The following is a 13,651-nucleotide window of genomic DNA, read 5'->3' on the forward strand; positions in this document are numbered from 1 at the left end:
GATAAGTATAACGTCAGGGAAGATATTCCAGCCCAGGTTTGTGACTTTAGCTTCCCAGAGTTCATAATGGCTATCTTTCCTGAAAGGAACCTAACCATTCCTGAAGTCTGTTTAACTCTGAAATGAGTAAGATAATCATAATCGAGTTAACTCTTCATTTACCTTTAGAACAACATGATAAAAAGGAAGCAAGTATACCTGGTACCGTTTGCAATAGTGGATGTTTTCATAGGTGTTTAAAGATGTGTATGTCATATACTTTACATTTTTTGCGGAACAACCTAAACAGAGACAGGCTGTTTTCAGAGAACTTGCAGAAAATGTGGTTTATGTTGACCACAATGCAAAACCAATTAAGTGTGTGTTGCGGAAACCTGCTTTTTATATGACTTGTCCATACATTTCCTTAAAAATTATGGGCCTGCTCCATGAAGTCTTTCGTCAGTCCAACAAAATTTCCCAAGACAAAGTTTTTTGTGTATATGATCTTTTTTCTTTCTTCTCTTTTCTTCTTCAAGATCAGCTCAGTTCTTTTTAAAGTAATATATTATGTTTTAGTCTATAATGAAGAGTTAAGGAAATTACTAAATTAAAATAATGATGAAAAAACACAAAGAGGATTAGCATGTAAGGAGAGTCTTAGAAAGAAAAGTTTATTAGTGGCCTCTGTTGACTATGTTGATGGTACTCAGCTGGGCATCATGTACTCAGGTTGTGTCAGCAGATATTTGTCTTCCATCATGCTGAAATGTACTTTACATGATATATATAAAATTGAAATTCTTAAAGAAGTACTTTTCCCTGTGTGCACAGCTTATGATGTGGTTTTGATGAGCTAGAGGATTCAGCCACAGCAAGTTGAGTCGTTTTGGTGATAGTGCCTTTTCTAGGAAACTTCATGGGAAGGCACTCTATCATGACTTGCAACAGGAAGAGCTGAGATCTCTGTGAAGAGCTGCCTTAATGAGAGAGCTCGGGACGTACTCAGAACAGCACTGATTGACAGTCTGGTATATTACTTGTACAGTTGATGAGTACCTGGCAAGACTAAGCAATGTATGGAGATCTGATTGTCCCCTCTATACTCAGAATAAGAATTCAATGACAAGAGAATTTCTTCACTTTGTAGCTTCAAAATCTAACCTCAGTAGCTCCTTCCCACTTACCTTTGGAAAACACAGTATCTCCCAAAAGACTATATAAGATTAATGCTTATTATTTGTTAATTCATGTAGTTAGCATTTTTATTGCCTATTGATTTTTTAGTCTTTGTTTTCAATTTAACCTAGCAAAAAATTTCTTAGTGTTTACTTTGTAGTCTAAAACACCCATCTTTAGAATACAAGCAATATATAATTAGCACAGAAAAAAAAGTATTAGGAAAGTGTAAGCAGTATAATTGTTTGACTGAAAAAAGGTGCCTCTGGAGCTTCAAAATCTTTAGTGGGACAATGTGTAGTATCATAATGGTAAACTTTACATTTAATTAATTGATTTAAATGTTGTTTTCCATGTAACTTTAGTGGAATAAAGGAGGAATTATGCCTTATATGTAGGTTTCTATGATTAAGGAAGAACTTTGAAAAAGAAAATCTATATAAGATCTATATAAGAAATCTATAAAATCGTATTCTGTATAAGTGGTATTCTGTACATAATTCTAATTATTTATATGAGGTCAGTGAGCTTGCAACTTTTATAACATCATGTGTTACAGTAGCTGCTAACCAATAGTTCTAATAAAAATACAGATGGCTTAGTTGCCATCTGCACTTTTGAGATTCTGCAATGAATATGTGATTAACCTTCTGTCACCACTTTTCAAAATATTTTTTTTCTTCTCCACAACAAGCTTTTCTAGCTTTTCTTTTACCCCCACTCCCTCCCCTCCCCTCCCCTCCCCTCCCCTCCCCGTGTTTGGAAACCTGGTAACAAACATGAGGTTTTTATAGACATCTTACTTGTCTTTATGCTTTAAGCTTTTGTGGAGGATGAAGGAAAATACATTGGAATTTTATGTTTTTGTACCTTTCACATTATGAAAAACAGACTTCCAAAATGGCTGGATTTGAAAGACTGGAACAGATAATTAATTCATAAGTGGGTGTTGAAGTGGAAACTGTCAGGCCACAGCTTTCCCAGCTTTCACTTAATCATTTGAAAATCGTTTTGTGTTGTTTTCACTGACTGTAATCCCGTAGAGAGAATATAAAACTTGCACCATCCAGCATGGAATTCCACTCCTTTAATGACTTGGGCTCTGTGTTGACTCACTTTCACTTGCTGTTGTCATTTCATACAGGAAAAGCCATATCAATGTTCTGAGTGTAACAAGGCTTTCAGTCAAAAGCGAGGCCTAGATGAGCACATGAGAACCCACACCGGAGAGAAGCCATTTCAGTGTGATGTGAGTTGACCCATCCCTTTGTCTTCTTGACTTACATGCAGGAGCAAGACTTAATTTCAATGAGAAATGGCCTCGTACACATTGGCTGTGGCATAAAGTTACACTTTTGGTTGCCTACCTAATGAGAGACCACTCAGGCAATTTTATGTACCCTCTGCAGTTGCCAAGAGTATAGTGTACACTTCTATTTTATGGTTTTGGATCCCGTAAGAGTTATTTTCACCATTCTTAATGCAATTTAGATGTTGCAAGTTACAAATTCATGCTATTTGGTTCCCCCTTAATTGTATGACAGGTTAATAGTTGGAGATTAGCTTATACAGGAAAAGTTATTAAATTCATTACATGGAATCTGGATACTTTTGATGTTTTTCAATAACACAAATATGAATTCAGAATTTCTGGGTTTTGTCTAATGAATTTTGGTGTGATATTTTCAACATCTGTTCATATGTTTTCGTTACAATGAAGAAATCCTGAATGCTGTGTATGCTCGCAATGCTGAAATGCGGAATATCGTATTACAGTTCATAGATCACCGTCAAGTACCTTTTGATTGGTATGCCCAATCCTGTATGTAGTGTATCTTACAGCTTTTAGAGGGGATGTTACAGCTTTTAGAGGGGATGTATGGGGAGGTGGAATGTACAGAAATCATTGTGAAAGAATCTCATTCAGAATTATCAAATTACAGTATTATCAAATTGTACTATTTGCTCAAGGATTTAGCAAGGGCACTAGCACAGGGCATAGAATTATTATAGGTGCTTCATTTTGTGATTCTAGCTCTTACTGAATTAGTCACAAGGGAACCACCAGTTTTCAGTTATATAGTAGGTGGCTCAGTTTAAAGAGTTGTAAATTTGTTCACAAATTTCTGAAATGAAATATAAAATTAGAATAACCACTTGTCATGAAAGTCACAAGGCTCTATTAATTGATCTGGCTTTCAATGAAGTACTCTGGCAACATTTCATTGAGAATAAAATTCACTTAATGAAAAATTTCAAATACAATAGTAGCAGTTTTGCTCATGTCTACAAGATGGGAGATTTTTTGCATTCTTTTGGGATAATCTCATCCTGGCTATAGTACCTTAAGGATTTCTGTAATTACAAATCATTGTTAGTCACATTTTCAGCTTTCAGATTGCTGTGATGTTTATCAACTGTTGGTTAGCTTGCAGTGTAAAAGCAACTTTTCCCACATGGAGGATCCAAGACTGTTCTTGGATTCACAATATACTTTTTGAGACCAGTCAGAGGGTGTGTGTGTGAGTGCCCGTGCTATATTTTCTTATTTTTTTTAATTTCTTTAATTTAATATAGGAACTGCATGAAAATGCACTTTCCTGCTCCAACTAACTGGATAGAACTTTTGTTTTCCCAAATCACAGTGTATCTTGAAAAAGCTGTAACCTGTGCTTAGTCCTAGTCCTCCTCTGAGAATTTTTATGTAGCTGCTATTTATTGGAGATTTTTTTTATACTTTAAATTACTGTCATTTTTTGCTGAAATTACTCTTCAGCACTAAGCTTTGGCCAGTTGCACACCACAGAGATTGCTGACTTTTCAGGGCTGTGGCATACACAGCAGATGCCATTTACTATTTATACAACATTAAGTTGCCCAAAACTCTACAGTGCTCTTCTGCTTAATGCATACTTGGATAACATTGGAAAAAGTTTTTTTTCTTCAATAGTTACTCCTGTTTCATCTGGACTCTAATTCTGATAATGCTAGGGACATAGTAAATATCACCCGGAGCAGACTGTTCCTCCAGAGCTGTCTTGCACAATGCATGTTGCCAGATGTTTCTACAGAAGCTACAGGAAAACCAGTAGTGGACAGTTTTTTTTTGGTTTTTTTTTAAAAAAAAAAAAGTTACCAATGGGAGACATTTATTCCTGGCTCCCTAGCAATAAAGATTGCTCTTTACACTAGAATATTCCTCCTAACAAGACTTTTTTTATCTTGCTAAATGTAGTTGTTCTCATTATTTTATTTATCATGACTTGAGTGGTAATTTATGGCAACAAGTTCTACAAATTCTTAACTGTGTAGAGAGGTTTTGGGAAGGGAGAGCATGTCAGGTTACTGCATGGTCTCTTTGGTTCTTTAATTAACAGAAAGGTTTAATAGCTATTCCATGCATTATTTTTTGTACATCTACCATGTCCCTTCTTAGTCAACTGCTCTGGTTCAGATAGGTTAATTCTGGCCAAGTTATTTGCAGGACAACTTCCCATGTCTATAATTGTATTTGGTAGTATTTTCTGGATTTTTCCCCTTATTTCCACTGCATGTTTTAAGGGGCAAAGGCATAATACTGATGTATACTTACTCATTATAGTAATTGCAAAAGTCTGTAAGTCTAATGCTCGCCTACTCAGAATACCTCAAAGGTGAAAAACAGGCTGTTTTATTCAGTAATTAGCATATTCCTATATGTAATCATATATGTAGCCACACTGAAAAACAAAAGTCTTTCAGAGAACTGAGGTTTTTTTGGTCTTGTTTCCCACCTGGCATTAGCAGCAGTCATAGGAAGTATTCAGTTCTTTCTTTTAAATAATGCGTTGATATTTGCTGTCAGAATTTTATATGTTTACTACTAGTACAGTTAACATTTACAAACAGGAACTGCCTTCAGTGCCAAAGAACTGAAGAAAGAAAAGCTTTGGCTATTGAAAAAAAATATATATTCAATGGGCTCAAGAATAGGCTTCACTTGACACCCCACCTCTCCCCACCCAATAAAAACTATTACATACCAGTTTGTTTTAGACTACATTTCTGCTTTAAATAGAAATTTCTTCCAGAGTGAGAAATAACTCCTACCTTATCTTCCTCTCTCCCTCCCCTCTCTTAGGCATATGTAACAGACATTACAAAACAGAATTATGATACATGTAAAAGTAATCCATATAGCCTGCTCAATGGAAGTGCTACACTTTATTTCTGTGGCCATTTCTTATATTATCAGTCATCAAAAATATTTTTAGAGCTTACATTTAATGAATCAAAGCCCTCACATCCCACTGATAGTAGTGATAATTTAATATTCCTATTTTAATGTGAAACTTCTAGTATATTTTGCATAGGAAAATGAAATAACTGAAATGTGGAAATATGAAACGTATATTTCCCAGTATGTTTGATTTCTGTCCTCTGAAAACCAGTCTGGTTTTTAGTGGAAGGCTGGCTGAACTTCAGTTGCCTCAGAGACAAGAGATTCTCCGGGGGCAGAAGGGTCAGGTACTGCCTATCCTGGTTTATTTCCAGTATAGTATTTCCCAGCACTCTGCCTTTAGTTGACCCTACACTTACTTTCAAATGTCAGTCATCCCCTCTGCTCAGTTAAAACTGATCGTTTTGACCAGATTGATTAGAGTTCCAGTGCAAGTAAGCAGGAATGGCTGTAAATCTATAAAATGTCAGTCTTGCTTGTAAAACTTAAATGCAAAGCAAACTCCTAAAAACAAGATTGCAAGAGTACAGCACAAGGACTGGCTTCATCCTCTTGACACCTTCCCCTCAGATATTTATTCATGTTGATGAGATCAAAAATCTCTAAAGCTGATTGGCCTAATGCATCAGAAAAAAAGTTTTAGGCAATGTTTGCCCTGTTCCTCAGTCCCTTTTGCTATTGAAAACAGCTGGAGGAAGGTTAATATTGGTCTGACTGGCTCCTAGATTGGTTCTTTTTGTTTTACAGTCTTATGTTGTAACATTTCCATCCTATTCAATGTTTAAATTCTCTGTCTGCTATGGAGTGTTTCTGTAAGCTGCCTGTCCTCTCTTTATTAAAAATAATATGCAGTAATTGATGTAAGTTTTAAATTTATTGTAAGTTACCTAAGTGGAGGCTGGATTTGACATCTTGAATTCTATTTGTAATAGTAATCACATAGCTTTTTATAATTTTGAGGTGTATATAAGATGCACAGAACAAATACAACTTATATGTGTGTATATCCGTGATTGACTTCCTGACTTCCAGGAAATGTATGTTTACAAATACATGTCACTTTTAACATGTTTAAACTTGTGGGCAAGTGTGATGATAACGATTAGGTATATGAGTTCACTTGTGTGTATTTGTAGAAGAGAAATAGAAAATGGTGCTTGACAAAAGCAGTATTAAGACCCAGCCAATGAATGCTGCAAGTAACATTCACCATCATGTAACAAAAGAGTGACTGTTGCTTGGGGCTGAAAGAGGTAATTATATGTTTAGGGAAAAAACTTAGAGAGTTACAGTAGTTGTACAAAAGTTCTCAGTGTTACATCGTGTCATAAATTCAAAGTGTTCCATTGCAACAGCACATACAGTGTTCTTGTCTGGGGAAAAATTAGTTTGGGTACAAAACTTGCCTGTGGCTGTTGCCCTTTTTATGGTCATTGTATAGTTTTGCCTTAGCTGGCATAAAATACATATGCTGCAGGTCAAGACTATCCGTTTGTACAGTCAGTTGTTCTATTTGTCTGTCTTGCTTTTAAAAGGATCTGGTAGTCGCCCAGCAATTTCACTACCGTCTTAATACCCATGCAATTTTAAAACTTCATTTTCCAGCAGAGAGGTTCTGCTGGATTCTCTCAAGTTTCCTCTGCATGGGGAAACTTGAATTTGTTTTGTTTGATTCCAAACAAAAATGTGTCTGTGGTATCACTGTTAACATACAACATTGAAAATACCAGACAGAGTAAAATGTTCTTTAAAATGTTCTATGAAGGAGTATTCTTCTGAAGACTAGCTCATTTACTGTTGCAGGTACATGTGGCTGTAGGATCAGCGATGTAAAATATGGAGCATTATACATTCTTCTAAGTTTTAAGAACACTGTTGTCTTTGTCTTGTCTTCTCTGGCCTAGGTTTGTGATCTGTCCTTCAGCCTGAAGAAAATGCTGATCCGACATAAGCTGACTCACAACCCCAATCGACCGATGGCAGAATGCCAGCTTTGCCACAAGAAGTTTACAAGAAATGACTACCTCAAAGTGCACATGGAAAATGTCCATGGTGAAACTGACAGCTAATTATGGCGTGTGTGAGAAGAATGGATCTCATGTTCCAAAATGTTCCACTTGCACGTGTACAAACTCCAGACCTCTCACCTGACTACTAAGCATAGTCAGGAGAAACAACTTTAATGTGTTCACATGCTATTTTTCTCATTTTTTGTTTTTATCCTACTAGCTTACTAAAAAAAAATAATACATTCACATGCAGTAAAATATTATTTTGAAATAAATTTAAGATGCAAGAACTTCAGGAAGATTTTATCCTAGTTAAGAAAAAAAAAAAAAAGCTTTAAATAAACTTTACTTTCTAAGTTTCCAAGGTTGTAATTGAGATATTGGTGGCATTACCTGGAAATCCTGGACATCTGAAACTGAATCACTTTGTCTCCAACTCTTATTTCTGTATTTAAGCTTCAACACTCCATTAAAAATCTTCAACTGGAAACCATGCAGAATTTGTCATTGTGATTGATTTTTGATTGTATCCAGGCATATTTTATTCAGAACTTAATGCTACATTTTATTGTAACATGACTTTGTCTCATTTTCTTTATAGCTTTCTCATTACTAGATGAAACTGATTAACTCGAATTGGTTCCTGAGATACTGTAATGTACGGGTATGGAAACTATGGAAATCTGTCAGCTTAGGTATTTCTGTGTGAGCATTCAGGAAAATTTGCTACTTCTGGTTGCATGAAACACAACAGAAGTAGAAACTTTGAGCAATTTAGTGTAACTACTATGTTTGCATTCATCATTGTGACTGGGAAGGCAAGTGTTTCTGAAAGACAACCTGACAGACTGTCTTGAGCAGCTACAGTTGTCTAGTTATCTACAAGGACAGTAAAAGTGTAACTTCAGAGGTGATTGCATGTGAAATTCCTGAGATATCAGCACTTAATATTAAGACCATGTAATTAGTGAACGGTTCGCATTCATTTTGGATTAGCCAATGCTTTATAAAATGAATTTGTGTTGGGATATCTTGGTACCAGTTTTTATGGGAAAAGAGTTCAACTTTTCTGAACTGCAGTGGGGACAATTGAAAGGATCTGCATGACCCTTTATTTCACTTCTCAAATCTGTGTATCACAATAAATTTTCTACTCAGAAGAGCAGAAGCTTACAATAGAAAATGTTGCTTTATTTAGTCTTTAACACTTCATTCATTCCCTGCTAATAGTTTGCATTCCATCCTTCTACATGGACATCTCTATCGTCGTGTTCAGTTTTGAGACCCAACACTGGGTCCCAATAGTAATGTGTTCCCAGATGAAAACTTTTCTACAAAAAATAAGCAGAACATGTTTTGTGTTTCAGAACCCAAAGAAGACACACAACTAATAGGGACAATTCTAAATACAGGTTTTATAGACTGTTCATATCCAGCGTCCTTTCATTTTGGAAGTCTGTGACACCCCATGACATCTAACAGGTTTTCCTTGTAAATGGAAAAGACACTTGTAATTGTGGAATTACAGGTTACTTTTCTTGTGAATTACAGTATCCTTTTCTTAGGGAAAACAGGTCACTTGTAGCAGTTATAATAAAATTGATCAGGAAACTGTCACTGTATTCAACAGGAGAAAAACCTTCAAAATTATGTCTTTCTGTTTATTTCAGGAGTTCTTGGCTCAAGTTATGTATGACCAGTTAGGTTTTAATGAGCCAACAGCAAGGTTTCTGCAGGTAGAGGCATATCTTGTGTTTCATGCAGTTGGAGGTAATATGATCTCAATTCATAGTGGTGAACTATTTAATTGAGTTTACATGCAATGCAGACTTACCATTAGACAATATATTTATTTCTTTTATATTTCTTTTCTTTTTTATATTTCTTTTATATTTCAATATAAAGGCCGTACCTATCTTAAATAAACAACAACAACAAAAAGCACAACCCTTTCTCCTTTGAGTAAAAATTTTCATAGGTAGCTTCCACTTGGAAAAGATAGAGAACATTCCTTTCAGGTGATTTGGAGAAATGAGAAACTGAAACCTTGGTCTAAAGGAAATTCTTGCTTTTTGTGTGTGTGTGTGTATTAGTATGTTTGTTTTGCTTTATTGACCCCAATGGAAAAAAAAAAGTTAAGATATTGAGTTTTCCATGTTAAGTTGCACAATGCAGACAGACATGAAGAGCTAGAGATATTTTTGAAATAATGTGTAGTCACTGCAATTTTAGAAGGCTGTGATTTTTTTCCCGATATTGTATAATTTTATGCAGATCACAACATTCAATTTGTTCTCTTTATTTTTCCATTGCAGTTAACTGTTCTTGGAGAGAACTCCATCTATAGTGTTAGGAACAGCAGGAAACTCATGTTCCTTTTGCTTTCCATGCTGATCAGATGTACAGCCAACAGCTGATACAAATTGCTAATATGATATTATTAGCAAACACAAAAGATATTTATAATTGTCAGCCTGATTTTCAAGGATTAGATGGATCCTTTGGTTCACACTAGCAAGTTATAATTAAAAATCAGGAAAAAAAAAAGGAAATAGGTTAAGTTAACAAAGGTATACTAGGCATTTAATGTTACTATATTTGAATGTAATGACATAGTGCAGTCAAAGCATTTTGAATGTTCTGCAAGTAGATTTGTGATGTTGTTATAAGAAAGTTTCTGGTGTATGTTTTAAATTGCGATGTTTAATGTTCTGCATTTGGGTAAATATGTACCAATATTATTACTCTTCAAAGACCTCTGACTGGAATTTATTTTAACTTATAAAGAACTAGTCATATCTGGCAGAGCTGATGCTGTAACTTGCAATTATGTAAATTATTCTCACGGTCTGAAGAAATTACCTCATAAAACTATTGTGCTGTGAGTTGTTTATGACTGTTAGATTCACCAGCTGAAGCTCCATTTCAAAAAAAAAAAAAAACAAAACAAAACAACAACAACAAAAAAACCATAACAACCACCTCCCTATTTTCTCTGCCTCCTTTCCTGCTTTTCACCAGTGGTTTTAGCAAGTGCACAAGATTAAGGGAAGAAATTACAGGAGTATTCCAACTGAGGAAAATAATTTCAATCTACTGAGAAGACATTTTTCCTTTACGAGGGCTGGGAAAAGTAAAGGAACTTTGAGTCCATACCTGAAGGTTATGTATTTATTTATTTACTTCTTTGTTTTGAGTTAAAAGAGGGCAGAAGTGTCTCTTGGTACTATCTTGTCACAGCAGCTTACAGGTCTTTCATTGTGTTGAATGATTTCAACTCTAGTTGAAATCCAGTAGCCCAGCCTGGGGTTTAAATTCTGGTTTATAAAAAATGGCTTCTGAGCAAGTGTAATCTGAGATCTGTTGATCTTTTGTGCCTGGTTTAGATACCTTTCACAAATGGACAAAGGTGTGCAGACTTCTCCGTTCACATCCTAAAGAGGTAGGAAACCTTGAAATAGCTCCCTATCTGAGACAAATACAATAAAAATACTATCATCTGTTGCTCCAACAGTGATTGGTAGTGCTGTAGATAGGTGTAATTCTCTCTAATAGAAGATGAACTTTTGACTGTGTAATGTTGATAATGGTTTGCCATGAAGCCAGTGCTAGTAGGCTAGCACTAACTCAGAATATGATAACAGTTTTGGGTGTAGAGCTGTATTCATAGAACATGCTTGAATTCCGTCAACTTATTTTTGTCTTTTGTGCATACTGTGGCACATCAAGAAGATCGAGTAATTTAAGGATACACAGTAACAGCTGGAAGGTGGTCACTGTTGAACAGTTTACTTGACTTGGAAAATTATTTGCTAAAAATTAAAGCTCAGACTGCCAGTCTTAATTTTATTTAACAATTTTCTTTGAGTGTATTTTATCTCCCATCCTCATTCCATTGTAAGCTGCTACTGGATCTGTAATAGCCTGTGAACAAGAACAGAGAGCATAGTAGCAGTCTTAGTACATACAGAGGATTCGCTGATAAGCTGCATCACTTTCATCATGCCATATTTGTTATGACCAAGTAGCATGTATCTCTGAGCTTTCTAACTTCAGCTACGTCTTGTGTTACAACAGGAGTGTGATCAGATGCTGTGCATGACAGGCAAATTGTCATCACCCTCTGGTGATGAAAGAAACCATGAGGAAATGACCACCGATGTCGCAAATGGGGGAGAGGACAGAGAGTTGAGGACCCATTTATGTCTCTGAACTCCAGCTGAGGTAGGCAAAAAAAAATATCTTGGATCTCCATCACTGCTTGTGTTCTGGACCTGGTCACCTCAGGGAAATCTAGATAGAAATATAGAGGAACAGGGACAAAAATATAACGTGTTTCACTTACTGGTAGAACTGTATGTGATTATATGTTTTGATGCTCCTTTTGAAAGTGATGGCAAGGACTTTGTAGTTTAAACAAAAAACCTCTGATCTGAGTGTGTGGCAGGAGTGGGCAAGAAGTGCGTTATCAAGAGGTATGTTCATTTTAAAGTGCAGCTTTCACCATGTTTATTGAATTTTGGTTAACTGAGTCATTCATCCTGCCCTGACTGTACAATGATCTGTTGTAACTAGAGTCAACTCAGTGCAGAGAGGGTTATCATTGCTATCAGTCTTTGTGTGTCCTAAGTGGAATTGGATTTTGAGAAACGGCTTATGCAGTATATTTTAGAAATGTACTTGGGATGTGCTGTACATGCAAACTGAAACTGTTGGAATTCAAGTAAATAATTCATATTTGTACCACTCTTCTGCTATATACTGCTGAAATGTCAGATGTGATGTTTTTGAAGGAAACACAACATCTTGATATTAGTCCACCAGATCGTGAGGTCCTTCCAACAATTAACCCAAATAAAACTTAGAATTGGACATTATCTTTCAATTTTAATAAAGAGAAAACTAGTAAGAGTTGCCACCTAGGTTGTTGAAACAGTGCTATTTCACAACTGTTTGTCACAGGCAGGTATGTATGCATACACGTAACTGTTAAATAGGGCAGATATATAAAAGACAGTCTGGCATGAAAAGGTGAGATCACAGGTTTCTAGTGCTTTGAAGCCTGATTCTGTGTGTGCTCCTTGAAGTCAGTGAAGTTTAAGTCCTGGAATTTAACTGCATTCTTAACGATTATCTTAACAGGATATCCTGCTAAGCAACAACTCAGTTCTGTAAAATACAAGTATAGATGGAAAGCAGTTGCTCTTTGAGTCAACAGAGACATTTGAGTGCATGTGAGAAATGAGTTGAAATCTCTGTCTTTAAAAATAAAGCACATTACATTTAGCTGAAAAGAAATGTAAATATAGCTATGGATTCTCAGATCTTTGCACTTTCTGGAACAATCATGAGGCCCAGAATAGTGGGTGTTTGAGGAACTCTAAAGAGTATGGCTATTATATTTTCGGATCTGCTTCTTGACTGCCGCTTGGACAAACTGATGCGTTTCTCTGTTTTCCTCTTTCTCTATTATCAAGTCTTTCTTCTTAATTTGGCTCTAAGCTCTCCAACACAAATATATCTCTTTTCTGTTTATATAGGCATTTACAGTTCCCTTTGATTAGTTACTGTACTGAAAATAGTAATAAAAGGAACACTTCTTGAAAATTACTGACAAGGTAGTAGATCATTCTGAGGAAACGGGTGTTTGAGGGCTGTGAGTTTACAGTGGCTACAAATAACCAGAAAATCTCCTGCTTTTAATTTGCCACTCCTTTAGTTTAAGAAAAAAAATATATATCAGAAAAACAATCAGACAAAACTGATTTGAGATCTGAGGACTAGTATGTAGTACGTGGTATCAGTTCTATGTAAGATTAGTATTGCATGAGAAATACACATGTATCACAATTGGGCTGTGGTATGACCAAATACATGTCTAGTTCTGATGGTTCAGCTGTTGAGCAATACGCTAAAGTTAAGGATGTCATTGATCATTTTATTCATAAACTTTAGCTGTAAACTACGTCATAAAATGAAACTGCCTCTCGGTGTGTTTTTGCAGCAACTAGCATCAGGTAGATCTAGCAAGCAATAAACTGAATAATTGTTTCATGTTTTTCTGCTTCCATTTGTTGCATATGGTAATGCATCCATGTTGTTTGCTGAACAATAATTGAAGCAAATTTGTTTTCATTTCTGTTTTTCTTTGAGAAGAACGTTCTGATAAAAAAGGGGACCATTAATAAAAGTTGTTTTTTTTTAATCCCAGTGTAAGGAAAACTCTAAGCTCTTAAATCCACAAGTTCATTTCCAGTTTGACAGC

The 13,651-nt window shown here is 35.6% G+C and overlaps 1 protein-coding gene across 3 annotated transcripts in view; it reads left to right on the forward strand.

Moving 5' to 3' along the window:
• The window catches only part of PRDM5 (PR/SET domain 5), an 85,560-nt gene extending 77,338 nt beyond the window's left edge, over positions 1-8,222 (forward strand). For 2 of the 3 annotated variants that reach the window (XM_082759388.1, XM_082759389.1), the window contains exons 15-16: positions 2,303-2,407; positions 7,282-8,222. In XM_082759388.1, coding sequence (XP_082615514.1) covers positions 2,303-2,407; positions 7,282-7,446 — 270 coding nt within the window. In that variant the 3' untranslated portion in view covers positions 7,447-8,222. The remainder of the gene's footprint in view (positions 1-2,302; positions 2,408-7,281) is intronic. The other variant, XM_082759390.1, reaches the window with a different exon arrangement.
• Positions 8,223-13,651: the final 5,429 nt, after the last annotated feature.

Source organism: Aythya marila, assembly GCF_965140915.1.
Source record: "Aythya marila genome assembly, chromosome: 4".
NCBI lineage: Eukaryota > Metazoa > Chordata > Aves > Anseriformes > Anatidae > Aythya > Aythya marila.